The 27,581-nt window shown below is 42.0% G+C and overlaps 1 protein-coding gene across 43 annotated transcripts in view; it reads left to right on the top strand.

Annotated features, from left to right (window-relative positions):
• The window catches only part of LOC115343989 (rap1 GTPase-activating protein 1-like), a 48,424-nt gene that overhangs the window by 14,935 nt on the left and 5,908 nt on the right, over positions 1 to 27,581 (top strand). For 14 of the 43 annotated variants that reach the window (XR_003924355.2, XR_003924354.2, XR_003924353.2 and 11 more), the window contains 15 exons: positions 6,903 to 7,006; positions 8,513 to 8,591; positions 8,883 to 8,936; positions 9,027 to 9,110; positions 9,362 to 9,462; positions 10,103 to 10,232; positions 10,492 to 10,647; positions 12,923 to 12,994; positions 13,180 to 13,266; positions 13,949 to 14,083; positions 15,641 to 15,787; positions 17,015 to 17,118; positions 19,500 to 19,616; positions 24,508 to 24,634; positions 24,723 to 24,825. Coding sequence is in view for 26 of the 43 variants with exons in the window: in XM_030020654.2 (XP_029876514.1) it covers positions 6,903 to 7,006; positions 8,513 to 8,591; positions 8,883 to 8,936; positions 9,027 to 9,110; positions 9,362 to 9,462; positions 10,103 to 10,232; positions 10,492 to 10,647; positions 12,923 to 12,994; positions 13,180 to 13,266; positions 13,949 to 14,083; positions 15,641 to 15,787; positions 17,015 to 17,118; positions 19,500 to 19,616; positions 24,508 to 24,634; positions 24,723 to 24,825 (1,600 nt within the window). In the remaining 17 variants the exon portion in view is untranslated. The other 29 variants (XR_003924357.2, XR_003924356.2, XM_030020659.2 and 26 more) reach the window with 24 other exon arrangements.

Here is a 27,581-nt window from a genome sequence, read left to right as displayed (position 1 = left end):
AGATGGTATTATTTTTAGAGGGGACTTCAGCACTGATAGTGCAAGCCCCTCAGTAGTAAGCAAAATGATCCATTTTCCTCGGTGTGGATAAGTAATAAGTATGGTCACCACTGAATGTGTATGAAGAAACTGGACAATGTGTTTTACAGTTGTTTGATTTAAGTAAGTTTGGTGCTAAGTGTTCCCTGATTTTAAAAATTCCAGTCTGACAGATAGGGAAACAGAGCTTGGCCTCATAAAGTGGATGTTTGCTGGCTGGCCATTAGGGTCCATCTGGATTGGCCTGTTTAGGCAATTGATTGATTCCCAGACTGGATCTCAGGATGATAGTAACCATCAGGAACAAGTGAGAACAAACCCATGGCATAAGGAGATAAGAAAGCCCAGCAGGTATACTCACACTGCATCTTATTCAGTGGTCTCCCTCTGCGACTGCTTAATAAGTTCAAAACCAGGAAGAGGTGGAGCTTTAAGCAGTGCCTGGGACCTGTTCAGCAGTAGTTGGGCTTGTCTGAATGATCTCGTGTAGTATGCAACACTAGAAACCGATATTAATATCACTTATATGTAAAGTACACTTTCTGGAGGCTTTCTCTCTAGACTGACAGATCTGCTGTACAATCTGTTAATGGACATTTACCCTGTGACATTCTGGAAGCTTTCAGTATGCCAACTGTAATTATTTTTCTGTCATGGTAAATTTAGTGTTGTGCTTGAAGGTTTCCAGAGCCAGCCAGGATGAGAGGCAAATTGGGATACGATTTTTTTCAGTCTGATTGTAGGATTCACTGCTGACCTGATATCACAGAATGGTTGAGGTTGGAAAGGACCTCTGGAGCTCATCTTGTTCATACTCCTGCTCAAGCAGGGCCATATCATCATTGTTCATGCCAAGTGAGATCCAGGAATTTCCGTATCATCGGACTCTATGCATTTGCAAAGTGCCCAACCATCAATGCTTCATTACTACAGAAAAACTCCTCTCCTATATTTTTCCTTTTCTACAGTGTCCAGTGTTTCATTCTTTGTCTTAATTGACATGAATGTGTGTCTCTGTTCAATTAAACATGCAAGTTTTTGAGCAAGCCAGTATCAGAAAAGAACAAGGTGAACAGGACTCTTCTCACAGAAAACTCTACCCATGGGTAGAAAATTTTACCTGTGTCTTAACCTATGGCTTAAAGGCTTAGGTAAGGAGAGAGCTCAGAGCTTTTCCACAAGGAGAGTATTTCTTCAGTGCACAGTTAGAGAGACCAGTGATTTTGATGCTGTGTGGATTGGGTCCTTTTCTTGCTGATAACATGGGAAGGTTATTTCAGAAAGGTAAAGAAAGGTCTCTTGCATGCTTTGAATAACTGCAAACAATTCTTAGCTGAAGAAGAGTCCATAAGCATCGTGTGATGGGACAGGCATAGCCAGTGGTTTTGGGAATATCCTTTAAGCAAGATGGGAGATTAGAGTATGTGTGGTATTACAAACTTAATATGCATGTCTGTGTTGTGGGTGTGCATATACTAAGTCATTCAAATTCGAACAGTTCTTTTGACACCTTTTGCAGAATATGCAGATCCTATAAAACAACCACAAAAAAAGAAGTGCTAGGACATACAAGCCATAGCTCAGTTCCTTTTCTTTGTTTCATGGTCTATATTTTATATGACAATTACACAATAAGATTCATTTTGCCTGTAGGAAGAAGGCTGTAAAACCTTATGTCTTGTACTGTGGGAATTATTAAATGTCTGCATTGTTTTTCAAGACTATAATAAAGAGAAGTAGCCCGAAGCCAGGAAGGATTTCATAAAGGTATACATCGGAAATGCCAGTCAAAGAATCTTAGGGTGCAGTTTCACAAGCACTTGAAGCTGGCAGTGCTGATGAGAGAAGCTTTCTTGCCATACATTCGTATGTGGTCATGTATTTCTCTATTATGCTGTCCTTCCTTTGTGCTAGTTAAAGTATTGTTTCTGCAGTGCTGTGAACTGTTGGGGACTGACTCAGTGGAGTCCTCTCAGCAGAAAGAACTACGTCTGAAATTATTAGTGTGAAATTCTAATTTAAGCTAGGACAAAGAGGTGGAAACTACTTGAGCAGTCAAAGGACATTTTTATTATTAGGTTTAATTGTCATGATCTCTTTTGTTATTTTAAAGTCTCTCTAATTTTGTTTCATTACTACAAGTCTATGCTTTTAGTAAACATGTTCTCTGACTCGCTGAGACTGCAGGTCTTCTCATTCAGGGTCATTTTCCTCTGGTATGCAAATACAGGTGTTTTGGAGCTTGTTACTGTTTTCCTGTCATGACAAGCTGACGTCAGCCCAAGATTTATTTATTATTTTTTTTTTAGTTTTCTCCAGGCAGAGATGCAGTGAGGGCCTGCAAGGAGACAACCTTATCAGGTATTATTTCAGCACCAGTCCAGCCTTAGTGGTTCTGTGTTCTGCAGTTGCCAACAATGGGAGTAGCTTCTATATCCTTGTTGTCATCTGACTGGCAAACAACACCTTACACTTTTCCAACAGGAATGCTTGCTGGAATAATGATGCTGCCTACTCCGTACTGTAAGTTTATTAGTTATCTATCACTGTTGATAGGTTTGGATGTTCAGGTATCATTATCTTCCTGTAGGTCACCACATAATCATTTGGCCACCAAAGCTGCTTTTCTTCCTTCTTCAGGGATGAAATCATCCCAGTGTTTTACCAGGTGACCAGGGGTTGCCAAGTTTTTTCAAAGTTAATTGGTTTTTTATTTTCAGTTGTCTTGAAGGAAGACAATGGGCTAATGAACCCATTTTGAATCCTGTAAAGATCTTTCAGTGTTCTCTGGCTTCCTGTGCTCCTATTGCTAAAAGATGATGAAACATACCAGGTCCCATGGGGAAGACGTCTTTTACTCTTGTCTGGTTTGTTCATCTTTGGTGCAATTGCTGCTACTAAGTAGTGAAAAATAATCCTATTTCATCAAAAAGAACCCAAGTGGCTAAGAACATGGCAAACATCTTAATAGCTTTATAACTTCTCAGGCAAGCTGTCAGTGCTCCTTGTGTATCTGTTAGTCTTTTCCCTTGGCCCCATGGAAGATACTTAATTGCTTTTACAGAGATCCATTTGAAATCCAGAGCTTCCTTTCAGACTGCCCTAAATGTTACAGAAACTGCTTCTGTGGCTGAACAAATTTGTACCTATACATAGATCATCTCAGCTCCAGGGTATCTTGTCACTGCTGAGTTGCAATCTTCAGTGTTAGCCATAAAGCCTTTTGATGGTTCATCTCTTCAGGACAGCTAATGATAAATGCTGTTGTACGTTGAAGGACTCTGAGTCTGCCTTCTGTTGACTATGTGTTTTTACAGAGAAAGAAAATCACAGAGGGGAAAAAAAAAAGTCATAATGAGGAAATTTTAGTTTTGTTCATACATACAACTACTCAGATATCTTACATTCAGGATCAAGCTAGACAGCCAGAGTAGCTTCGACAAAAATTCAATTATTCTAAGACCTCCACTAATTCCGGTGCCTGGTCCCCTGTGAAGATTGCACTCCTTTGTGCAGCTCTGCCCAGTTATGCTGGCTGCAGAGCTGATAGCCCAGTCTACAAAGCAACTGAGATCCCAATGTGTCAGACCTGCTGGGGTCTGGCTTAGAAGTCTCATCAAAAGACATCCTGTTTTCTGGTCTTTGCAGCTCAGTGTTACTTTTGGCTGCAGCTAACCTCAGGCTTTGGCTCCTATTCCTTTGTTCTGCCTTCTAGTCCTGACTTTTGTTGGCATTGTGCCATCTTTTTCCTTAACAGCCTATCTTGGGCATCCACTGTAGCGTATGACTGCTTTGGTTTATGGACTTCTTTGATTCTAGACTTCAACTGACCATTGAGCATACTCTTGTTTTGCTCCTTGAATCTGTCTATTCTTCAGCTGCTCTGTCTTTCTGCCCTTGGTCACAGTGACTACTGCACCTGATTCTTGTTCATGTCCCAAAAATCCCTTAGTATCCTGAAGGTCATGGTCAGGAGAAATAAACTATCCTCTCAGCCTTTGTGGCTTCCTTTGATTTCAGCTTTTCTTCCCACATACAAGATAAGTTCAGTCGGTACCATTGGCTTGTGTGACAGATCACACTGGACTTCTGTGATTTGAACACTGTGGCTAGAGGCCGCATTATTCTGTTTGTGTGTTTGCTGCTCTCTACTTATACCTTCCCTTTTTCAGGACCCACTCTTTTGGTCTGCTTCAGCAGAAGGTAGACTATGCTAGCACCAGAAGCCATGAAACTTTCTCCCCATCAGTCACTAGTAGGGCAGTTCTGGGTGTTGGGTTTTTTTCTGTCTCAAAGAGGAATTGAGGACAATGATATCTCTAATACTTAAAGAAGTATAATAGATTCATCTTCACACCCAGGTTTAGGGTAGTGACTGTAGTCTTACTTATTCCTTTTTGTCTTTTTCAAAGAGGGGATTGTTTTGTCTGTTGACTTCAGGATGCCTATGTCCACATAGATATCAGAGTATTTCACTATCTTTATTTCACAGTGAGTCAGAACTATGACTAATACAAAAAGTTGTTTAGATTTTTTCCACAGCAAAAGGCAATCTCACCAATGTGTTGAGAGAGGTTGCAATCCACCAGAGACAGAACAGACCTGTACTTTCTAGGCAAAAGGCTGAGGAAGGAAGTGTCAGTGTAGCAACTCTTCTTGATCACATTACACACTTTGCTCCCATTGAGTCCTTATTATTAATTTATTGTGTCCAGAACATTCCTTTGACAGAACACATTCCAAATCGTGCAAGTTCTGACTGTACAACTGGACACTTAACTTACTGTCCCAGCGCATAACACTCTTGTGTCATGCACAAGGATGCATTTATACAGTGCTTCCTGTGATGCTCCCTCCGAGTCTTGCAGTCCCAGTTACCGACTTCGTGCTTATTGGCTGTCTTCTCAGGTTGCAGGTGACTCTGTCTTTGATTTGCGATGACTGCTATTCTGGTGGTAGAACAGCCCATTCATATTTTCAGGGGAATGGTGTTCTCTCCTGCATTTAATTTGTCCATGACAAACACTTTGCATTTAGGCCAAAGAGAACATTTGTACAACCAAGGAGCATAAAACCACTGGTGCACATCAGAATGGAATCTGTACACACTAAAATGTATGCAGAGTACTTTGATTATGTCTTTCAAGTAAGTTGGTGATGGGCAACACTATCATTAGAAAATATATCAACAAACAAGATAGCAGTTGGTACCTCTTCTCTGTGAAAGAGTTGACAAGTGGAATTTGGGAGTCAAGCTCCCCATTAAAGTGTGTGCATTTAATCTCCTGGGAGCATCTGACTTCTCAGTGAGTGGACAGAACTTCTTTTTCCTACAGAACCACAAGTGGGAAATCCAAAGATTTGTTTACAAAAGATACCAAAAGAAAGCCTTGATTTTTTTTTTTTATTCCCTGCCCCCCCCCCCCCCCCCCCCCCCCTGTTGCCTAAACTGTTCTGCACTGAAGATCTCTGTGGACACATTCCTGATTCCACTGTCAGCAGATTGCTGTATGACTTTCTCCTGATTTTCATGGTCCCAAGGCATAAGGAGGCACTGATAATTCTGCCTGCTATAGGGTAGCTGAGATGATTTTTGTTTGGGGATTTTTTTATTTTGTTCTATTTATTATTATTTTGCTTTGCTGGGATGGAGTTCTACTCCAACTTCCATCATTGCTAGCTCAGAAGTACCATACCAATCTCACTATATTCTTCTGGTTTGGAGGCTAAATACTGGAATGTACTACTGCCCCTTTCAACAGAAGTCCTCATTAGCAGCAAGAGATTAAGATACTAATCTAATCAAATCTAATCCAAAGAGAATTGGATCCCCTGCATGACATTCTTATTGGTGTCTCTTTCCTGCTTATACCTCAAATCCAATAATTTTGGACTGTTTGCTGAAAGCATGAGTTCAGTCTCAGCTCTTTGGTCAGACTATATGCAGCAGGTGGCTCCAAAACCTGGCCATAACGTGGTTTTCCACTAGGAAGTTGGGAGTGATCTAAGCATTTCTGGATGATTCCACCTATATAGTATTCTCATTGTGCTAGAGGTTTCCGTTCACATCTCTTGTCAAAAGGCTTTAATCTTTTGAGGTTAGAGGTTATATATATCAATATATATGTTTTATATATATATATATATCAATATATAAAATATATATTGCTACACTCAGGCCATTGGAAGATGGCTGTATACCCAGGAAAAATGTATGGCCACAGCCATTTCTATATAGAGCCTGTGAAAATGTTTGCATTATGGTTCATTGTTTGACTGAATGACTTTGTTCGAGGCTCACTCCACTAAAGCTCAAGCAGTGTTAGTGGCACTGCTGAGAACAGTCTTCATCTGCAAAGTAGTTACCTGGAGCTCTGACTGCATCCTCCCTGAGATCTGAGTGCTCTTATAGATCAGCCATTTGGTATAATGATTCTGCCATTACTGTTTGTATAGAAAATTCCCATGACCACATGCAGTTGAGTGTACTGGAGACCACTGCTTAGTCATGCAGACTCTGAATGGATACAGGGAAAGTCCATGAAAGACACAAATTTATTTACAAGAAACTCGATTTCTTCAAAATGGGTTGCTGAATGTTCTCATCCTATTCCTTCTCGGGAGCCCTTCTGATGATGGACAGCTGCGGAGGAACTGAACTGACAGTGGATGAACTTTGACTGATACGCTCATGCATTCATCATTGAGGGGGCTGGGAGACAGCATATGCATGTCTTCAAGCACGCCATTGCTAGTTAAATTAAAAATTAGCTAATCTTGAGTGATAGGTTGTATGCAAAAAATCTGGTAAACTTTTCTGGGAAGCGTTTTGGGAATAATGCATTTTGGCTTCCGGTTTTCAGGAGCATCAGAACTTTTACTCCAGTGACATGTCCTTGGGCTACCTGGTACTTTCTGTGAAGTATGAACAGATTGAGAAACAGGAAAATCTACGCCTATTGCTGAGGTAACAGAGCCTGTTGTTGAAGTGTATGTATGTTACTGCGCTGTGTCTCTCATCTTACCTTGAACTTCCTCTGCATAGATATGGGTGTGGATCTCATGTCTTTCTCCTGGAGAGGACTGCAAAGAAACCTTTGAGCCTTCTTTTCTTGCCTTCCCCTCTGAATTTCTCTCAGCAGTTTCCTTCAGGAAGCTGAAGTGATGTTTGCAGGTGCATCTTTATAGTTCCTGTGTGAAAAACATAATTTCTTCCCTCAAAAAGAAAGTTTTTCTGTTTATTCTGTTTACTTAGAGACATGTCAGTACTCTCTAGGAGAATATGGATTCCCTGATGGAGGGCAGCCTAGCCCAGGCCTGTCTTTGGACTTTGTGCTTGAGACTAAGGCTCCCTTGAAGGTGAGCTAGAACATTCCTTAGCTTCCCAGGACATCCTACGAAGTGCCATAACCTTTAGGGCTTCCACAGAGAGCCGTTACCCAGAGAGAGCTGCTGAATGAGCTAGAGGAAGAACAGAGATGGATCTTGCATAGGTGAGAGGCATGCTGCAGAAAATCTTATTACCAGACTATGGGCTGGGTGCACCTCCAGTAGGCAATATGCTACTGGAACCAACTGATGTACAGTTGCTGCTGACAAGGACTCATCCAGGACTGAGGGAAAATACTGGTTGCATAGGAGTCAGCTACAAGAGAATCACTGGTGGGTTTCCTCCATTGTATGCACAGAACGCTTCAGAGTGCCAGGTGGAGCAATAATGGGGTGGGGGGGAAGAGAGAGCCTATTTGTGAGCTGTGCCAGGGAATGCTTATCTGAGCCCAGCAACCTTCCTACATGGAAGAGACTGGTGAAGAATAAAAGGGTAGTAATTCCTCTATTAAGATACCATATTATATGCAGCACATTTGCTCAACAGCTTGTTCATAATGGTTTGAAGAGAACTCTGACAGCCCAATATTTCTTCTTCCCTAGAAGGACATCTCTCCTTTAATATGCGTGTATAGAGGAAGGAAGCTTTTCTCCATCAGCTTTCTGGAACAGTGCTACACCAGTTTCTACCTTCTATACTTTGCATAGATCTGCTTTCCTAGGCCATCTCTAACAGACCTTTTAACTGTCTTTCAAACCCTCATTGTATGATCTTATGAATCCATTATAATACTGTGTCCATGAATTGTATTTCAACATTTAGATTTCTGTGAAAGAAAATGGCGGGGGTGGAGGTGGGGGGAGCAAAGCAAAATATTTCTTCAAGTAAGAAAAGAATGCAAAGGAGCAAGAGACTAAGCATCCCTGTTTTGTCTTCTTCCGCTCCCCACCACAAGTGATGAGCAATAAGAAGTATAAATACCTCCCTTTTCCAGTGATTTTATGCACCAGGCTTAAAATTAATCCTCTGGAATTAACTGCTTTAAGGATAATCTGAAGGAGTGGCTACTCTTTCTTTAAAGGGCCAGCATTGCTTGTGTCTCCCTTCAGCCTTGGCACTAATGCCTTTTTTGTTTTGTGTCAGGACTCGGACTGGCACCAAACATGACCTGATCCCCATTTCCTGTCTGAATGAGTTTCCCAATGCTGTCCAGATGGCAAAGGTGAGATTTGAGCTTGCCTGTTCACTCTTTAATGCCTCATTCTTCAAGTTATTTTCACCTCTGTCCTCCCATTTCCCTCTTTTCTACTATTCCTCAATAGTACTGTCATATACTTCCCTTTTACACTTCCATTTAGCTTCTCTAATTTCACTTCTAAATTTACCTCGGATTTTTTGCCTGAAGGGACTCCTGTCAGATAATTATTAACGGTGCCTACATTCTCATGCCTGCAGCAAGCTAGGGCACATGATAATCACACTTCTGTTTCCCTCTCTCTTTCTCACTCAACAGCTACTGTGTGAGGATGTGAATGTTGAACGCTTCTTTCCTGTCCTCTACCCTAAGGTATAATGTTCTGATACGTCTGTTTGTCCCTGTTCCATCAAGGTCTGGCTAATGACGTCCAACTGATAATTTGTATTTTCATTACTTCAGGCTTCGCAGCTTATTGTTGCATTTGATGAACATGTCATAAGCAATAACTTCAAATTTGGGGTCATCTACCAGAAACCTGGACAGGTAAGCTCCCTCAGATCCCACGATACTTAAGGCAAAACACAAAGAGTCTGTTCTCTTAGCTTAAATGTAATAACAAGGTCCGTACTATTCTGTGAAAAATACAGATGCTGTAAAAAGAAAGGATAGAAGCTTGCCTTATGTTGATTGATTTGTTTGTGCAGGTCCTCAAAGCTGGTTGAACTGTGTATAGAAATTACTGCCTGTTCTTTGTACTGCTTGTGCTCCTTATGACTTCTCCTTTCCTTTTGAAGACGACTGAAGAAGAAGTCTTCAGTAACACAGAAGAGAGTCTGGGTTTTCTGGAGTTCCTGGATTTCCTTGGTGACAAGATTCAGCTGCAGGATTTCCGTGGGTGTGTACCCAGTGCAGTTGGAAAGCCAGATTGAGTTAGGGAACCACTGTGTGTTCAGAGGCTGTGGCTCTGTAAGAGCCCTGCTTTCAGAAAAGTGTTGTGGCCTCTGAATCCCAGTGTTGGTGGAGAAGCCCAGAATGCTTTTGTCAGCCATCCTGCCTGGGAACAAGATGGAGCTTAGGTCTCTGCTGGTATTTTCATTTAAAGGTTTCCTGGTATCTCAATCTGACCCACAGTATCAGTAAAGAATAATTTTATTTGATTGTGTGAATATAAGTTTGTTTCACAATAGTACGGGTCAATATTGTTGTAGTCTCTTTCTGAGGGCCAGCCCATCCTTTCTGTAGTTCTAAAATATGGACTGTGTTTCTCGGAATGCCAGAGAAAGTAGCTCCTCTGAGGATCCCTGGTTTAGCTTCATAGCTTTTAGCAAGCAAGTATGTTCATCAGCAGAAATATTGTGCAGCTTCAGTCAATGCATTTGTTTTGGGAAGTTCTGGTGCCTCGCTATCACTGATTTCTTAAAAATTACCTTTGATAATATCGATGTACCAAACTACTGTTATTGATATCATCTTTCTTCTCTCTACTTTCTCACATCTGTCCTGCCTGACCTATGGTGTGGTATGGATTTGCTCAGGTTCCGGGGAGGCTTGGATGTTACCAGAGGTCAAACGGGCACTGAGTCGGTCTATACAAATTTCCAGGGCAAGGAGATCATGTTTCATGTGTCTACAAAGCTGCCCTTCACAGAGGGAGATTCCCAGCAGGTATCGGAAGGAGAACTAAGGAATATAATAGTGTGGCTAAGAGAGGATGGGTATTTGATGCGGGACTGCCTAGAGGGGAGAATGCGTAACTGCATAATGTTGGGAATTATGGCTGGAGTAATGGTAAAAGTAGTGATGAGGAGTTTGGTTGAACAGATGGGTTGGAGATGCTAGGCAGACTGGTGTTTGAGGCCCCATCATACTGTTCTGCTCTTTTTTTCACCTGCCTTCTCACTTTATTATTTTTTTTCCTCTCCAGCTTCAGCGGAAGCGTCACATTGGGAATGACATTGTAGCCATCATCTTCCAGGATGAAAGCACACCTTTTGTCCCTGATATGATTGCTTCTAATTTCCTACATGCTTATGTGGTAGTTCAGCTCACTCATGGCACCACTGGGGACACTCTTTACAAGGTAAACAGAGCCAATAGATTCCTCTGTACTGATTTACTGATATTGATCCTTGAAGTGGAAAGGTGTTCTTGGGCCTTTGTGAGAGGTACAGGTTCAGCCAGCTGTCATCCTAATTTGTTAAGTATCTACACATGAAACTAGAATGTAGTTTTATGTTTTTCAAAGTAGCTGATGAATTTCTGAAGCTTTAATCTTGGGAACTGAAGCAGGATGAATTAAAATAAAAAAAATTTGTTTACATCAAAGAACATGAGGTGCAATTGATCCCATTTTGGGGGATGTCTTGCTTGCACTGTATAAGTCAGGTAAAACTCATTCACCTGACTGACAGCCATGTCTGCATGGCTCATGCTGCACAGCACAGTGCTGAGAGCTTGCGTTGCCTGAGACTGCAGGTCAGATACAGCTGGTTGGCCTAATCTATGGAATCTGAACCAGCTACATCTGCTTTTGGGGATCCCAGAACTGACGCCCATCTGGCAGGGAAGTGCTACCTGTTAGGGCCCTCCAGTTGAAAGAAGCACTGCTAGAACATGAATTCCCTGTCTGCAGCCTTTGGACACAGCTCTTTCTCTGTCACATGATTCTGTATGGATGGCTCTGTATGTTCAACATTCAGTCATGCTGAGAGAGCAGAAAATATATAGAAGCTTGCATTCTGTGATGGATTTTCCATTGTAGAAGCATTTTAATCAAAGTGCTATGTCTTGTATTATGTAGGAATTCTGATTTGGTGAGGATGAGTCCTTATGCCTTGGAGGTCTACAAGAACACCAAGAATATAAAAATTAGGAGAGGATCTCCATCTCCCAGCCCACCAAAGAGGGTGCTGGGGGTGGAACAACCACCTTCCATTGTTCCCTATGCTATAGGCAGCCAGGTCTGTAGTGACATGATAGCCTCATGTTGATCAGGGGCATGGGGTTCCAGTTTTCCTCTTGCTCTCTGTTTTGTAGGGCGCAGAAATTCACTGGATCTTTTTAACGACAAGAGAAGGAGCTGGGGAAGCTCGCCATTTGTCTTGTCTCTTCCTACTATTGTTTTCATCTCTGCCTGTCTGCAATACCATTGTTTTTGTCAGTGTAATAGGGTTGCTTGTATCATTTAATGAAAAAGAAATAGTACCAGTCAAGACCCTCAAGCCAATGCAGAGTCTTCTGTAAAGGCTTTTCCAAAGGGGTTTTAACTTATTCTGCCTTGAGAGCATTCTAGTACCTAAGAGACTGCAGTTTGGGAAGATTTTTTTCCATCCATTGTTCCATTTACTTAAGCTTTAGTGCCTAGTGGTTAAATTGGAATATTAATGGCATTTATTTCTTTAAATCAATTTTTGCAATCAGAAAATTAAAAATGCAAAGGAGGATTTTAACTGGTAGATACCTATTGGGAGGGAGAGGAAGGCCTGGTAATTAGGGGAGCTGGCCTACAATGTGAGAAATCTGAATTAAATCGAGGACCCCTTTCCTTCTTCCTCTCATTAAACTCATGCCCCTCATTGACTCTGTGACATTTACATTGGCGTGTTATTTTGAGGTAGTTGCTGTTAAGTTGTTCTGACATTGTTCCCTGTTGTATGAAATGGCAAATAATGGTATTGTTCCATCTCAAATGTGACAAATAACTGTGAAATATTCTTAAGTGCTGTATGTATCTGGTAAGATAGGCAAGTGCTGTGAAGAGCCAAATGACAGTATGTAAAAACTGGACTGCATTACAGTTACTTTTTTTGGCATTGGTGTGTTGGGTAGGATCATGTTAAAAAAAAATAAAAGCATGCATTTCCGTATCTCTTACTGGGAAAGTGCTTTTGTATATTTACCACATGTGACTCAGAGAGGTGGCGTCACTGAGATACTCCGCTCAGTGTGCAGTGTATCTCCACTGAGGATTCTCTGTCAAAAAAAATAGGTCAGTATAACCATATTGACAAAAGTTCTTCTAGTAGAGGTAAATCTTGCAGGCTGAATAGAAGTATCTTATTTTTTTGTTCTAAATATACTGGTTATTATTAAAAATATTTATTAAAAAAGCAATCGGTTCGATTGTTTTTTGTTGCTGTTACTGTGTGCACGTCTAGCTGACTGAATTTCGGGAGATAAATTAGCACATCCATTCCCTGAGTTCAGAAACAGATGGATGCACAGGACAGCATATTAGATCTCTTTTGGATATGTAAATGATTCAGGAGGGATCAGATGTACCATAGTAGTTTGAAAGCTTTGATGGTCTCATCTGTGTTATGATACTTATTTTTTTTCTGCTTATATTGTTTCAGGTTTCAGTCACAGCCCGAGATGATGTTCCCTTCTTTGGACCCCCTCTGCCAAATCCAGCAATATTTAGAAAGGTTTGTTTCTCTGGTCCAGTGTTAGGTGGCTGGGGGATATGGTACACACACTTGTGTTCTGAGTCAGTATTGTCAGTCTGGCTAGATGACTTTGGAGGGCTAAACAGTAGTAAGGCAGAGCTTTTCTCATGTGATACTTTTATTACTCTTTTCATCTCTAGTCTAGTCTTCATCTTGTCTTGTAGAGTGCAGAGTTTCGTGAATTCCTCCTGGTCAAGCTCATCAATGCCGAGTACAGCTGCTATCGAGCTGAGAAATTTGCTAAATTAGAGGTGGGTTTATTACCTGGTTGCTTCCACTGAAAATCATAAAACTATATTACTGCCAGATTAGTAAAATACAGTACGATTTTTTACTTTCTTCTACTTCTAATTTTGTGTTGCCTAAAAAAGAAAGATGGAATGTGATTGTACTTAGCTATGTGATGCTTCCTTTGTATTTCACAGCAGGTGTGGTAGAATATGAACAGGTTCATTGTAATGTAAAGGTCTAATCCTCAAGTAAGAATGGGAATACGATGCATATGTTATGCTGGAGGAAATTCTGTATTAGCTGAAACTCAGTATTGTGCAACAGGATGAGTACCAATATCACTGATTTTTGGTTCAAGGTACCAAAATTCTGTTCCAGACTCTGCTGCTTGCCTGATCTAGAAAAAGCATGCCTCTGTTTCATCACCTGTAAAAAAGTACTGACGTCCTTTATGCCTTGCTGTAGAAAGAGCTTAAAAGGGCTGGGTATTACTGTAATATATTCCATAACTATACAGTTAAAACCACTAAACCACTTCATACTGTTCAAAGTGATTTTCATGGGGGTTTGGGGGATTTTGGGGGGGTTTTGTGGTGGTTTTTTTTTTGTTAAGGATGATGTGAGACATTGCAAAATGGTGGTGGTGGGGGAATCCCTCCAGTCCCAATAATAGTTGTGTTTTCATTCCCAATGTTGAAGCAGGAAAGAACCCGGAGTGCCCTCCTGGAGAGCCTTTTTGAGGAGCTGCAGCTTCGCAGCCGCAGTATGATGGGATTACCTGTCGGGGAGGATGACAAGATAGAGAATGGCAGTGGGGGCTTCCTCGAGAATTTCAAGGTGAGCCATAGTGGATTGATTCCTTACCCAGTTGCTCACATTTTTCTCAAGCTCATTGTGTGTCCCTCCAAGGAGTATTGACCCTACTGATCAGCTGTGCTTAGGGTGAGACAGAAAAGAAGTCTTTCCATCCAGCAGCCTTTCTTTAGAGCATCTTCAACTCTGCTTTACCATACCTTTCAAGAAAAAAGATTTTTTCCCCTTCCTGTGCTCCTTCCTACAGAACTACAGGATGGTCCAGGGTGGAATTCTATACTGTCCCTGAGAAGTCAAACTCCTTACGCTTCATACTGGTGTCTAGTGTCAGATGGGGTTTCACTCCATGACTTACAAAAAAAGGAGTGAGTGTTTGCAAGAGGAATTGTAATAACTAGTAGCAAGCAGCTTTCAGTTCCTACAGCAGATCTCTTCTAATTTGTTTTCATTATAACTGAAAGAGTTGCAAGAGCCACTGCAAGAGAGTTTCTAACATACCTGTGAGTGTACTAGTAAGAAAAACCAATACTTTACTTACCCTCTAAAAGCCAGAGTTAATTTACCTTTGTTCAGTGTTGGCTTTTTAAAATAAATCCGGATCAGGCGACAGAACTTAGTTTTAAAAGTGATCAAGATGATATGAGAAAGCAAAGGTTTTGTATGAACAGGTAAACTGAGTTTTGAACTGATTATATTATATCACTTTCCTATCTACTTCCCCTTTCCCACTTCTGTGGGAAGTGTCTCACCACTTCCTTTGTATAATAAGTTATCTGTCTGGACAGAGAGACGTATTATAAATAGCATTTCTTCAGATGACCTCCACCTGCTTTATACGGTGGGCTGGTTAGAGTTGTTAAGGGCTGTGAAACCAATCCATTCACATATAGGTTTTGTAGCTACATGCGTAGCTTTGGTCAGAGCTGAGATGCTTTGGTGAGGTGTATTTTTACATACAATCATCTACCCTGCCTTTGCTGCCAACCAGGAATTTCATACCCATCCATGTCTTACACTAATTATCCTCAAATGTCCTTTTCTGACTTCTAGCAGGTGCTGTGATTTGCATGTCACGTACACAGATGACCTATGTAAAAGGCTGGAAAAGGCTGAGTAAACTCAGAAAATGGCTTTTTCAAATGCTGCAGATTTTTATATGGCTGCTTTCCCCTTGGAACCAGTACTCAAGTTCATGCAAGACTGAACCTTACAGTCTTAAACAAGAGTTTGATTTTGTGTTTTGTTGCCTCTACTGGGTAGGACTGCTCCAGATGATGCTGTCTTATCCAGTATGCTGGGATACTGGTAGGGAATCTCTATTGCAACAGGACAAGGGAGGTGAAAGTAGAGAATATACTTGAGGAAGAACTCTTCCCTGGCAGTAAGCTCCGTGAATTGGCTAGGACCAAAAATGGGTAATATCTAAGAATACTGCCTTCTAGGAGTTAGGATTTCTGTGGTTCTGGTGTTGGTCTGTCACAACTTTCCACCCAATCTGTGGTGCTTTTCATACTACCCTACTGTGTGCATGTCTATATGTGTATCTATGTTTGTCTGTTTCCCTGCCTCCCTTCTGTTCAGCGGGTGATCAGAGGCCGCAGCCAGAGCCTGGATACCATGGGGATATCCATGAGAAAGCAGCAGCCAGCCACCCTGCCCAGCCGCCCAGCTACAGCTGGCCTTGCTCTCAGCCAGAGTGTCGCCGAGGGCCCTAAGGCCATTGCTGCGGTAAGGTATTGGGGTGGGCTGTAAGAAGAAACCCGGCATACCTTTGTGACCCACACATACGTTTTATTTCTCTTTCCCTATTAGTTTGTCCTCTTGTCCTTCTGTGAATCTCTTTTTGTTGTATCATCCCATTTCACAAGCAATGACAGCATGTGTTGCAGTCTGTTTTGTCTGTGCCTATCTCTAGCCCCAGTTCATCTGTAAGCTAGAGCTGAGATTGATGCAGACTGGGAGAAGAAAGCCAAACATGATTCTACATCAGACATATCTCTCTGCTATCCTGGATTAGATCCTGTACGTTGTCATACCTTAAAAAAAATGCATGCACTGTGGTTTGACCAGAATGGTACTGTATTGTCACATGGCAAGAGCTGAGAACATAAGGACACTAGATCTGTTCCATTTTCTTCAATTTCACCAGTCTGATTATTTTCTGTAATATAATAAGCAGCTGTACAATGTTTATTCAAGGTGCTGTAAACAGAATTTGCATGTTGGGAACAAACAGCAGAATTAATGAAGTTTGGGGTGAGAAAAAGAGTGAATATTTCTAGGCACTATCAAAGCCTTTCTTATTTGATAGGGATACTAAACATACATGATCAGTGTGAGCATAATAAATCCATGACAAATGTTTCCAGAAAAGGATCCATGTTTCTGATATTGGAAATATGGTTACCTTGGCCAAAGTGCATCCAGCAGATTGTGGTCTCTGCACTAGTGATGTCAATACAGGCAAACTACAAAAAAAAAAATCTCCGAGTAAGCCAAGGTGCCTTTCAGTGTGGAAATTTCTTGATGAATTGTGTGCATTCTTTATGTCAGCACAACAAGGTCATAGAATAGTAATGACTTGGGTTTCTGCCTCATTCTCTCCTTTAACTTCTAGTTTTCCTTACCTTTCTGATTCTGCCTCTCCTCTCCTATGGGGATACCTCCCTTCCTGAGCCTCTTTCTCTGTATACTGGCTGTGTATCTTGTTCTGCCTTTGTTTCTATATCTCTCTGTCTCTTTCTCATACCACCTCTGCAGGCCCTAGCTTCTCTTTCTCACTGACAGAAGTGCTCCTTCTTGCACTAGTGGAGCTGGGCTGTGCTATTGTATTGCAGAGTAAAGGAGAGGATCTGGATCCACGTCGCAAACTCCCTCTCCCATGCTTCCAGTTCTCCACAGTTTTTCCTGTCTTGTTCCCCTCCCCGCTTTCTGTCACACTTTCCTTTTTTCTAGTCTTTTGCCTTGCCTGGTAGGAGCCCATCACGTACTCGAGCCAGCCGCTTCCACGGGCGACGGAGTAGTGCAATTGGCATTGAGAACATACAGGAGGAAAAGAGGTATGAGCCGTGGGAAGATGAGACAAAGAGAAAAAAGCAGGAGGAGATGAGAAATGGGAGATAGAAAGGCACATATAAGGACAGAAAGGGGAATTAACAGGAATGAGAACTGAACTGGAAATTGTTGGAGTGGGAAGAAAAGCCTGATTATTGGCTAATGGAGAAATGGACAAATGACAGAAACAAAATAAAAAAGGACATTTGGAAATGGGGAGGATCAATACTTGAGGAAGAATGGAGGAGATGGGTGGAGTAACATAGTAAGATTGCTCTTAAACATTGTGCAGTATGATCCAGGACTCTTGGTTCTCCTGTTCTGTATTCGCCACTTTAGATAAGTCACATGAAAGGCTTTTACTTGGGAAGGGGGAATTGGGTGCTTCATTGTTTGTTTGTTTGTTTTCATGTTAAAAAGTTCAAATAGACAAAACTTCTAGTATCTTAAAGAAAGGATTTTTTTTAAAAAAGCTTTAAGTCAAAACAACTAGCCTTTAAGTTAGATGGCCTGAGAAATAATTATAATTAAGGGGTAACATACAGGTTCAAGGAGTGATTTGGCATATTTGACAGAATTATAACCATTCAAAAGTTGTTTACTGGTCACAAGAGGTTATTTTGTTAAATCAATAAATTTGTCTCAGCTCTAGCTGAGACACCTGTTTAAGATTATACAGAGTCTCAAAAATCACGAGTGCTCTGCATCTAATATACAGTTTTCCCAGTTGCAAGAATTCCAGGGAACAGCTTAAAGACTCAGTGTAAAAGGGGAAAAGCCATCTTTAATGTGGAAACTAGTGATTTCACAACAGGAAGAATTACTACATTTTCCCTTCTTTCCAATTATTCTCTTGAACCTTTCCTTAATGAGGTGCCTATAACCTAATCTGAATAAAAATAGTATAGAACTTCCTTTGAGAAAAATAAAATCTTCTGAGACAACTTCCCTGTGACAGTCTAAGCCAACACAGTAGCCACAGCTCCTCACTACTTTAAATAGTTTTGTACCTTACGCAGCTGTGCCCTTCAGTCCATTACTTTGTGTACAACATCCTTCACTATCCTCTTAAAAGATCTGTAAAAGCTTTCTACAACAAGGAAAAACCCTGGATTTATTTTCTTTTTTTCCTGCTCTTTGCTAGGAGGGAATTGGTAAGCTATTGGGTTTATTTATCTTTCCTTTTGCTTATTTGTAATCTTGGATATGAGGAACAGTAAGCCTTATCTTGTGTTTTGTGAAAGACTTAGTGGGTGATTCTGGAAGGTGCAATTTCACTAGCAACTGGTCTGTTCTAACAGTTAATTGCTACTGAAAAGCAGATACCATACTCTCCCTCTCCCAGTGTCTCTTTCAACTACCCAGTCCTGTCTCATTGCTTGTGATGGCTCAGATACTTAGTGGGCCCTTCGTGGACCCGATTCAGCCCATTAATCTAACAGAAAAAGTATCGACTTTCTTTCATTGGATTAATTGTCCGCCAGGTTCTGCCATGAACTGGCTCATGGAGAAGTCTGATGGGTACCAGGACCAATGGAAAGTACACTCAGCAAGAGTGAAGGAGGCTGGAGCAGGCTCTCTCTGGCAACACTGAGCTCAACATGTCCTGTGTGACCTCACCCTGAGCTGTAGTTTAATGATATGCAGGCTTTGATGACAGAGCTGACCCGGTCCATCCCGCTTGTTCATGTGTCACAGAAGTTTCAGGGCTGTTTTAGTTTCAGGATTGTTTTTTTGTCAGGATAACTTCCAGTCTCACAAACAGTTGTATTAGCACAAGTGAGGGCATGAGGAACTGTGATGCAAGTGGTACAGGTAGGATCACTGACCAAGAGAGCAGAGGAGGAACTTTGTGAACTCTATCACTGAAGCCACAAAAAAACCCCCAACAAAAACCTGATTTTTCCAATCCTTAATTAAACATACCCCACTTTTCAGTTACTCACACAGACAGCTTACTTCAGAAGTATCTTGACCAGTACTAGTAGCAATAAAACTGTTGTAACTATCCTGAAACAGGGAAATTTGCTGAATCCTTTTTCTTTATGCAATAAATATATAAGCTCTCTAATCAATCCTAAAGCTTCTTAAGACCAATGAAATGGGGTGGGTAGAAGAAAAAGTTGAAGAATTAAAGGAGAATACTGAAATTAATTTAGGCTTTTATATCAATTCAAAAGGAGCTTAAAGTTGGCCATTTCTAATATATTGCCCTCAACAGGTCACATCTAAGGAGTTTGCCCTTTTCAACACAACTGCATTTGCTTCCCTTTTGTGTGTATATGAGAGATCCAGCTTTGTATTGTGGCTTGCATGCAAGGAAGTGTTAGAATAGATAGGGGTTAACTCCGGCCCTGGGGTATAGCTGGTTTCTCTTTTGTCCCAGCAGAGATACTGCAGAGAGGATACAGAAGGTGCTGGACAGTCCAGGAACTTTCTTTGACCTGAAGTCTGATGGATCATCCAGTCCCAGCTCCCCAGAGTTCCCCAGCAGGAAGAGCAAGTGAGTTGAAAATAATTTTAATATTTGAAAGGTGCTCACTGTGTCTGGTATTGGCTTAAGTGTGGTGCATGTCTTGCTCTGTTGGAGGCTTTACTGAGATTGTCCACATCAGGCATTGCAGCATCATAAAGGTTAGGTGTCTGGCTGTGGCCCAGTAATTCAGAGCATGTAAGTAAGGAACTCGGCGTTCTTAAACAGCCAGTGAAGAAAGATTGGACCACTTAAAGGTGATTTTGGCTATATCTTTACTGTAATGTTAGCTTGCATCCGACAGGATACACAAAGCCCTAGCTGTCCAATTACCCATGCTTACCCATGTATATGTTTCCTCTGTAGTTTGCTCTGGAGTGATTTTGGAGCTTCATGGAGAAGCTTGGACAAGGGTATGTTGGAATGTTGGGTTGTACTCAAGTTCTGCTCTTTTAAGCAGGATTCATGCTGCTGCTCCCAACCAGTGTGAACTAGCCTGTCTTAAATCCTCCCGAAGTGTTACAGCAGGTTCTCACATGTTGCACCTATGTTTCATTGCTAAAGCACGCTGCACCACACTCAGTGTTCTCCTCCAAAACACTTCATGCAGTAATCTGCAAAATAGTTCTCCAGTTTCTGGTTGTCGAAAACTGGAAAAATGCACTTTCTTTGTAGTGCAGCTTTGTTGTTGCTAAGCTGTATTATGCTGGGATGTGATCCTTCATCATGAAGGATACTTCAGGACTTCACAGAAACCACACATTTAAATTTCCAAGACTGCAGAGCAGCCTGTCTCTAAATCCAAGACTGCAGCTGACTTTCTGGAACAGCTTGCCACACCTGATTTTTTTTTTCATGAGAACTTGGATGAAAGGGCACCGAGTAATTTGTAGTAGGGCATGTCCCTTTCTCAGGACTGGTGCTGCTGTAAGAAAATTTCAGGAGGTCCCCTAGAACCAGGCCTTTATAGTTGTAATTGCTCCAGATTTCAAGTCTAGGGGCCAGGAAGGGCCTTTCTTCCAACTAGATCCAATGCTCCCTAAAAATTACAGGCTGGTGACTATCTGCAATAGTTCAGCTACCCAGTTGTATGCTGTAGGACTGCCCAGAATTTTGTCACAGCCAAGGTGCAGAGTTCTGGTAAGTATGTTTTTGTGATACTAGTTTTTGGGTTGGGTGGGTGTCCAAAATTTTGGTGGGGAGGAGGATGGGAAAACAGCTAGGAGGGACAGAGCACTTAAGATGCTAGCTCTGGCAGCCAAGGAGAAGAGAGAACAGAGGACATGGAACCGCTAATTGGTCAGCAACCCCCATCTTCCAGCATTACCACATCATTCTGCCTCCCCTTCCTCATCCTGCCTGGGACCTTGCTAGTAAACTAGAAGTTCCTGGCTAGGTATGTGTGAGGGACTCTTGCTCTGATTAGGTAGCTGAAGTAACCTTGCATAATCAGCAAGAATTCTGCCTAGCGAGAAAACATCTCATAGCTCGGCTAGTCCTGGTTACCCTACTGTAGAATGTGTGCATGTCCTGGAAAAAAATGATGAAGCTTTCTTGACATCTGTTCCTGATTTCTGCATTTGATTGTGGGCTTCCCCCACATCCCAGTCCTGTTCTCCATTCATCAGCTGAGGAGGTGAGCCAGCTGCAATGTCTGTTTCAAATCGGCATCACATGCTTTCAGAGAGCAAACATAGCATGGGATTTCACTAACAATACTTGCGTGAATAATTGTTTATGCACGAGGCATGACCTGTATGATTTGGCAGTCAGTCTGCTTCTGTCCCCAGGATTCTCTCTATGCATCTTTTTCCAGTCATGGACTCAGACCCACTTGTATGATCACCAGAAAGTCTTTTCACAGTTGTGGTGGTTTAGCCCATTCCTGGACAGTTTGTTTATGAGGTGGGATGTAGCATGGAGTTTTGCACAGCTGGTGATTAGCCAGAGTTAGAGTTGTGATTTCAGAGTTAGGCACCAGCCCACATGCAGTCATACCTTCTGCGTCGTATCTCGGACAGGGAATCAAGGACATGTAATTCAACCATGTAAAGCACACCATTTTCACCAAGACCATACTAGCACAGTATTGCAGGAACAGGCTAGGAGTGTAATTCTAACAAGTCTCTCTCGAAGACAGTTCTACTGAAGTTCTACTGAAATAGTCTGTTTATTGTTCATTAATTGTGGAACCACAAATCAGGATCATGATGTAGGTATATTTCTAATGCAAAAAGAGTTCCAGCTGGTTATAGAGTAATTTATGCAGCCCCTATTAAAAATGTTATCCCTGGCAGTATGTCATCACTCCACTCGTGTCCTCTCCAGGGCGTAGCGTCACAGGAAATTTCTCAAAATTCGAAAAAATGTCCAGCATGTTGCTGCTGGTCTTAAATAATCGTTTCAGATTCTAGACTTGAATGATCAAACTCTTCATCTATGTTCTACTAAAACCAACCTGGAAACAAATGCAAAGGGAACATATAAATAATAGATTAACTCTTTTACAGTAGAGACAAACGAGCTCTTACTTTCTGTCCTTGCATGCTGATTTCCAACACGCCCTTCTGCAGTGATCAGCCCGCAATCCATGAAACCGCATTGTTCACTTGGGCTAACGGCATCTTCTCTCCCACATGCAGGGACAATTGTCCTTAGTTTTTCCGCTCTACTGCCCAGGTAGCCTTCCAAATAATCCTTCTTCCCAGGGGACAGACTCAAAAGAATGGACCCAGCCTAAGTAACCAGGTAGCAAAACTCCTCAGCATCAGATGGCTCCCTGGGTTGCATCTGAAAAATCAAGCACTGTACTGTATGTCCATATCCTAGGAAAAGTACATGGGTTTTTTGTGTGTGTGTTTTCCCTCCTCAGACACATCTGAGTGGGGACATCAAGCCAATCAGGAGTGGACCGGATGCTACTCAGTCATTGGTTACCTCACTGAAGATACTGGCAAGACTTTTGGGGTGAAATGAGAGTCCTGGCTAAGAGGAGCGTGAACTTACTTAGAGGACCTCAAGGACTGTGGAGAGACCAAGTGGCACCAAGTAACGCTCCACTGGCAGTTCCTGGAGCAGGAATCCTGGGAAAGGGAGATGGACAGATAGCTCCTATTGGAGCATTATGGCTCTATGCCCTTTCCATTGCCCAGTCAGCAGCCACTGAACCAGCCTCTACTAATGATGGGGAAAGGAGGCCACCTTGAGTGCCTCCCCTTCTCTTCCCCTCCCCTCAGATGAGCAAGAAGAGAACAGCTTGGCCTGCAGAAGGCAAGAGCAGAAGAACATGTTTCCACCTCTGTCTCTAGTGCCTTTGGATGACATAGGTCAGGAAGTGCAGTGCAGAGAAGGAGGATGGAGAAACCTGCTGAGGAAGGATGCTGAGAAGGAGATACTTTGTGGAAATCTAGGTCCCAGCTCACTTAAATTCATGTTATTGATTTGCTCTGCCAAGGGAGAAGCATGTTGGCCTTCATTTCCTCCAAAATATATTTCCTAATCTCCTGAGGAAATATCTTTGGCCTATATTGGCCCTATCTTTACTGTTCTCCCTGTTGCATGCTGGCATGTAATATGCCTGGGACTTTAGGTTTCATTACTGCTTGTAGGTCAAGACTGGCCACATTTTGCAGTGTTTCTGAAGGAATAAATATATTTAGTATGTTAAAGGTGTCTTATCTTTCTTGCCTCTCTCAGCTTTTTTGGGTTTCTTAAAATTTTAAGCACTCCATCTCTCTCTTATTGGCTGGTCTCTTGTGCAGGCAGTGAGTATTTCACCATAAATGTTAGGCTTACATCCACAGTGTACCTTCCGCCATGTAAGCATATCTGCCTCATGGACCGCTCTTTCTCCTAGATAACTGCAAGCAGTGGGTCCCAAATTCTGAGCTGGGACAAGCTGACCTTAAGGGTCTTTCTTGACAGATATGAAACATGCAGCAGGCTACCTCAGTGTCCGTGACATTTGAGAGAGTGGTGGTCAAGTGATGCAATACAGTTTGCTTGGGATGTTCCCTTTTTAATGACCTTGTGGGAGCTAAAAGTCCAGTGGGATGGACCTGCAGGAGCCAGTCTACTGGCAGCTGGGCATGTGCAAAATCACCAGGACGGGCATCCTGACCTCGGTATGTTCCTGTCTGTAAGCAGGAGGAGGATTCTGACATATCTGTGCAAGAGCTTGGCACTTGATCCTAAACAGTTGGGCACTGAGACACCCTACAATAATGCAGATCTCAGTAATTTGTTTCTACCTCCCCATTGCTTCTTAGTTAACCATTCTATAATACTGTTTAATGTCTATATGCTTTCCTGACGACTCCTGTTACAACTGTCCGGAAACACAGTGGTAACAGTTTATAAGCTCTATGACGTGAAAAATGTGCTTTCATAGTTCCCTTGTACCGTCTGGAATTCCATGTAAGACGAAACATGACAGGCTGAGAGTGGCTGTGGGAATGGGTGGGCTAGGCTGTGTAGTGCCTTCCCTTTACACTCAGTTTAGCACTTCACCATGTTGTATTTGGGCTCCTAAAATCTCTGATCTCCAAAATGAAGGCATCTGTGGATTGTAATGAATGTCTAGAGGTAAACAGTGCTTAAATGCAGGTGGTTTGACTCACTCTGCTTTAAGACACTTAGGTCTGTGACTTAAAAATTCAGTTAGTCTTTTCCTTTTATACAGCTTTTGTACAGTTACCCAGAAGAGAAAAAGAAGTGGTGTTGCTACTAAATGAAGTAGCAACTAGAAATTAAGGAATGCAAGCCAGTTCACCTGAATTCTGTTCCTAGGTGGAAAAACTAGCTGTGGATGAATAATTTCTTCTTACTGTTTCTGACTGCTATATAATCAAGCTATGTCACAGAAAGTGCAAGCCTATGTGTAACAATAAGCATGATGATGTTGAATGCTTGCATTTCACAGAATGCTCAAGAGTCAGACTTCAGGATACTGTGTGATGCAGCCATTCTCACGTTCTTCATCCAGTGTAAGCAGTTGTTGTAGTGGTTTGAGGGAAAATGAGACATCTGAGGAAGAGGAGAATGACAGGGTGGGTGTATGATCTCTAACAAACAGAGGCTACCCTTCCTGATTTTACCAAGTGCATTATTAAAACACATCTTCTTTGCCGTCTCCAGGAGCTGACGTGCTCTCTTGAGGGCCCTCCAAAACAGGATTCAGTGGTTCAGAGTATGTGGCTGGATGACAGTGACTGCACACCCAGTACTTCCAGCTCACCAGGTAAAAAAGACAGAAAGAAAAAAAAAAAGAAAAAAAATCCTCTACTTATGCTTCTAGAAGCGCATGAGAGGTTGAGCCACATTCATTTGGCAAAATCTTTTGTATGCTATACTTAAGATTTGAGAAGCATAGGTAGATGATAGGCTCAGAGAAATGGGGAGAGAAGCTAGCATGCAAACTTTAATGGGGAGAGAATGGGAGGGGAAGTGTGTTTCAGTAGCATGAATAAATAGTGCTGTACATACTGCAGAAGGAGTTACAGTAGATTGCAAAGAATTAATGTGTTTATGTCTTTCTGTGGAGAGCATGTATCTCAGTGGTTGCTTTTCTGAATGCAGTGCCCATACCTTTTTATAAACTAGATAGTTTGGATACGGGAATTACACAAACAGCGCTTCCTGAACAAAGCAGTATGCTCCTAAGAAGGTGGGTAATTGGGTAGCTAACCTGCACTGAGCTCTTTGATTGTTAAGGCTGGGCTCTTTGTGTAGTACTTGATTCAAGTTGAAGTAGTTGATTAAAGTCAGCTTGGATCCATTCACAGTGCAGAGATGATTATTGTCATTAGAAGTTCTATTTAGTTCCACAGCAGGCAGAACTATTGCAGTATCTGTTGCTGAGGTTGTATCAGCTGCCCTGATCTCAGACCCTGTTTGCAGTTGTGTTTCCCTTTGTTAAAATGAACTGGTTTGGATTGAAGCATTTCTTGTTAAGCATCAGCCTAAAGCTAAAATTATGGAAAATTTAAATCAGTTTCAGTCTGTTTCTGGGAATGAGGCTGAAGGGACTGCGTAAGATTTTTGGAAATATGATTGAAAGCACTAAACTTCTGAGATTGGGAGGTCATTAGGAACTGTGGAAGGCAAAACTTAACATTTGTTGCTAAAAGATTCTGGAATAGGGCAGGTTGAGATGGTAAGAGATACTAGGGATTATGTGGATGGCAAGGAAGAGGGTTGGCAGGAACACTGAAATCTTTATAGGAATTATGTGAAAAGGGTTTGTTGGAAAAGATTACAAGGGTCAGAAAGTGAAGCCGATTTGCTTTGAAGACAGAGTTAGGTCTCTCAATCTCTGCAGCAGCCCTGTCTGAGATACCAAGCGGCCATCAGATCCCTGCTTAAAATTACCTGTATCTTAGCAACAGCAATGAAGATGTGATACTGTGAGATGTTCCGCAGAGACCTCTGTTCTGTGAGATGTTCTGCAAGATTTCTCCACTTCTGCAGAACAACTCACAGCATGAGTGCTTGTGTACTTAGAGGCACAAGAGAACCCGAAGGGCTGGTACTGAAATTCTGGAAGAACAGGAAAAACAAGTGGAGTTATTGATCATGCAGAGGAAGACAAGAGCCATGCTGTATGGTGTAATTAGGAAGTGGGGTGCTACATGTCAGGAACCTTCACAGCAGAAGACAGCTAATGAGCTGCTATTAAGAGGCAGAAGATAGGAATGAGCTTCTGTAGATCCTTGTGTTGAAGGCTGGGAAGAAAGAGTTCAGTGTCATCAGCTCAGACCAAGAGTGATAAATAAATACTGTAAGGCCAGGAGGCCCAACACTATGAAACTGTCTCTTTTTGAAGGGATCTGGAAATGACACCATAAAGGCAATAGCTGCTTTGTGCCTGGTAGTATGAGGGTTTTCACTGTATCACCATGGCATTGTCCAGGCTACCGTTTCCATGGCTCTGGGATTATCCTGAGCAGGCCACAGCTCCCCTCACAAATGTTTGAGCTTTATTCACTCCTCTTGCCTTTGTGGCACCACACTGAGACCAAGCAGGTGTGAAAGATGATTCCCTGTCAGAAGTGAACAAACAGCTTGTGTTTACTTGTGATGAGAAATACTAATGGGAGCAGAACATTAGTGTAAATATAAACTAGTTTGTTTTGCTTGAGTGTCAGAAATTGTCTATTGTCATCAAGTAGAAGATTTCACATTCCTTTTGACCTTGTGGGTAACTGCAGTTCCCCTTGCCCTCCATTTCTCCGAGAGCACTCCCAGGCACAGACATACTGCAGTGCTGTTTTTAAAAGTGCTGTTACGCCTCCCCTGCCACGGCCCATAGTTTAATCCAAGTGTGATCTTTCCACAAATCCACTTATCACTCCTATCTACCTGATTCACATAAAGCCCAGTGGAAGTGATCCACTATAAACTTTTATTATATTGGCTTAGGTTCTCTCTCCTTTTACCCCTCTACTCACTTGTGCTACATTTTCCTTCCTCCATTGTTCTTCTTGCCAGAAAATCCCACTGGATCCTAGAGCTGTAGCTGAGCTGTGAAAGTTCAGATCCAGATCCAAGTGCCAGGTTGATAGTACAGGCCCAGCTTGCTCTGAGCTCCCAGCTTGCCACCTTGGGGAAAGCTGCTGACTCAATGTACTCTCCAGTAGCAGAGTCCTAGGTTATTCAGCCTGCCTGTTCCCCTTTTATTATGGATATTGGAAGTAGGGATGCTTTCCAGTGGCCTCTGCTGCTGTTCCCAGATAGTTTCCCTATCTGCTGACTCCTTATTTTCCCACAGGTGTATACATCATTAATATACATCACTGAGAATAATCATTACAGAGAATGCGATGTAAAGTTCAACATAATTTTTAGGTTTTTGTACACTCCGTTGTTAATGGCAGTGATCTGATACTGACACTGCAAAATTTTCACTATGGTTTCTCAGTATCTTGGCATGGTAAGAAAGACAGCTGCATCCTGCAAGGGTGGTGATTTTTTGCTGTATTGTATCTACTCTTATAT

This window comes from Aquila chrysaetos, chromosome 7 (genome assembly GCF_900496995.4).
Source record: "Aquila chrysaetos chrysaetos chromosome 7, bAquChr1.4, whole genome shotgun sequence".
Lineage (NCBI taxonomy): Eukaryota > Metazoa > Chordata > Aves > Accipitriformes > Accipitridae > Aquila > Aquila chrysaetos.
This window is presented reverse-complemented; position numbering and strand designations above follow the sequence as displayed.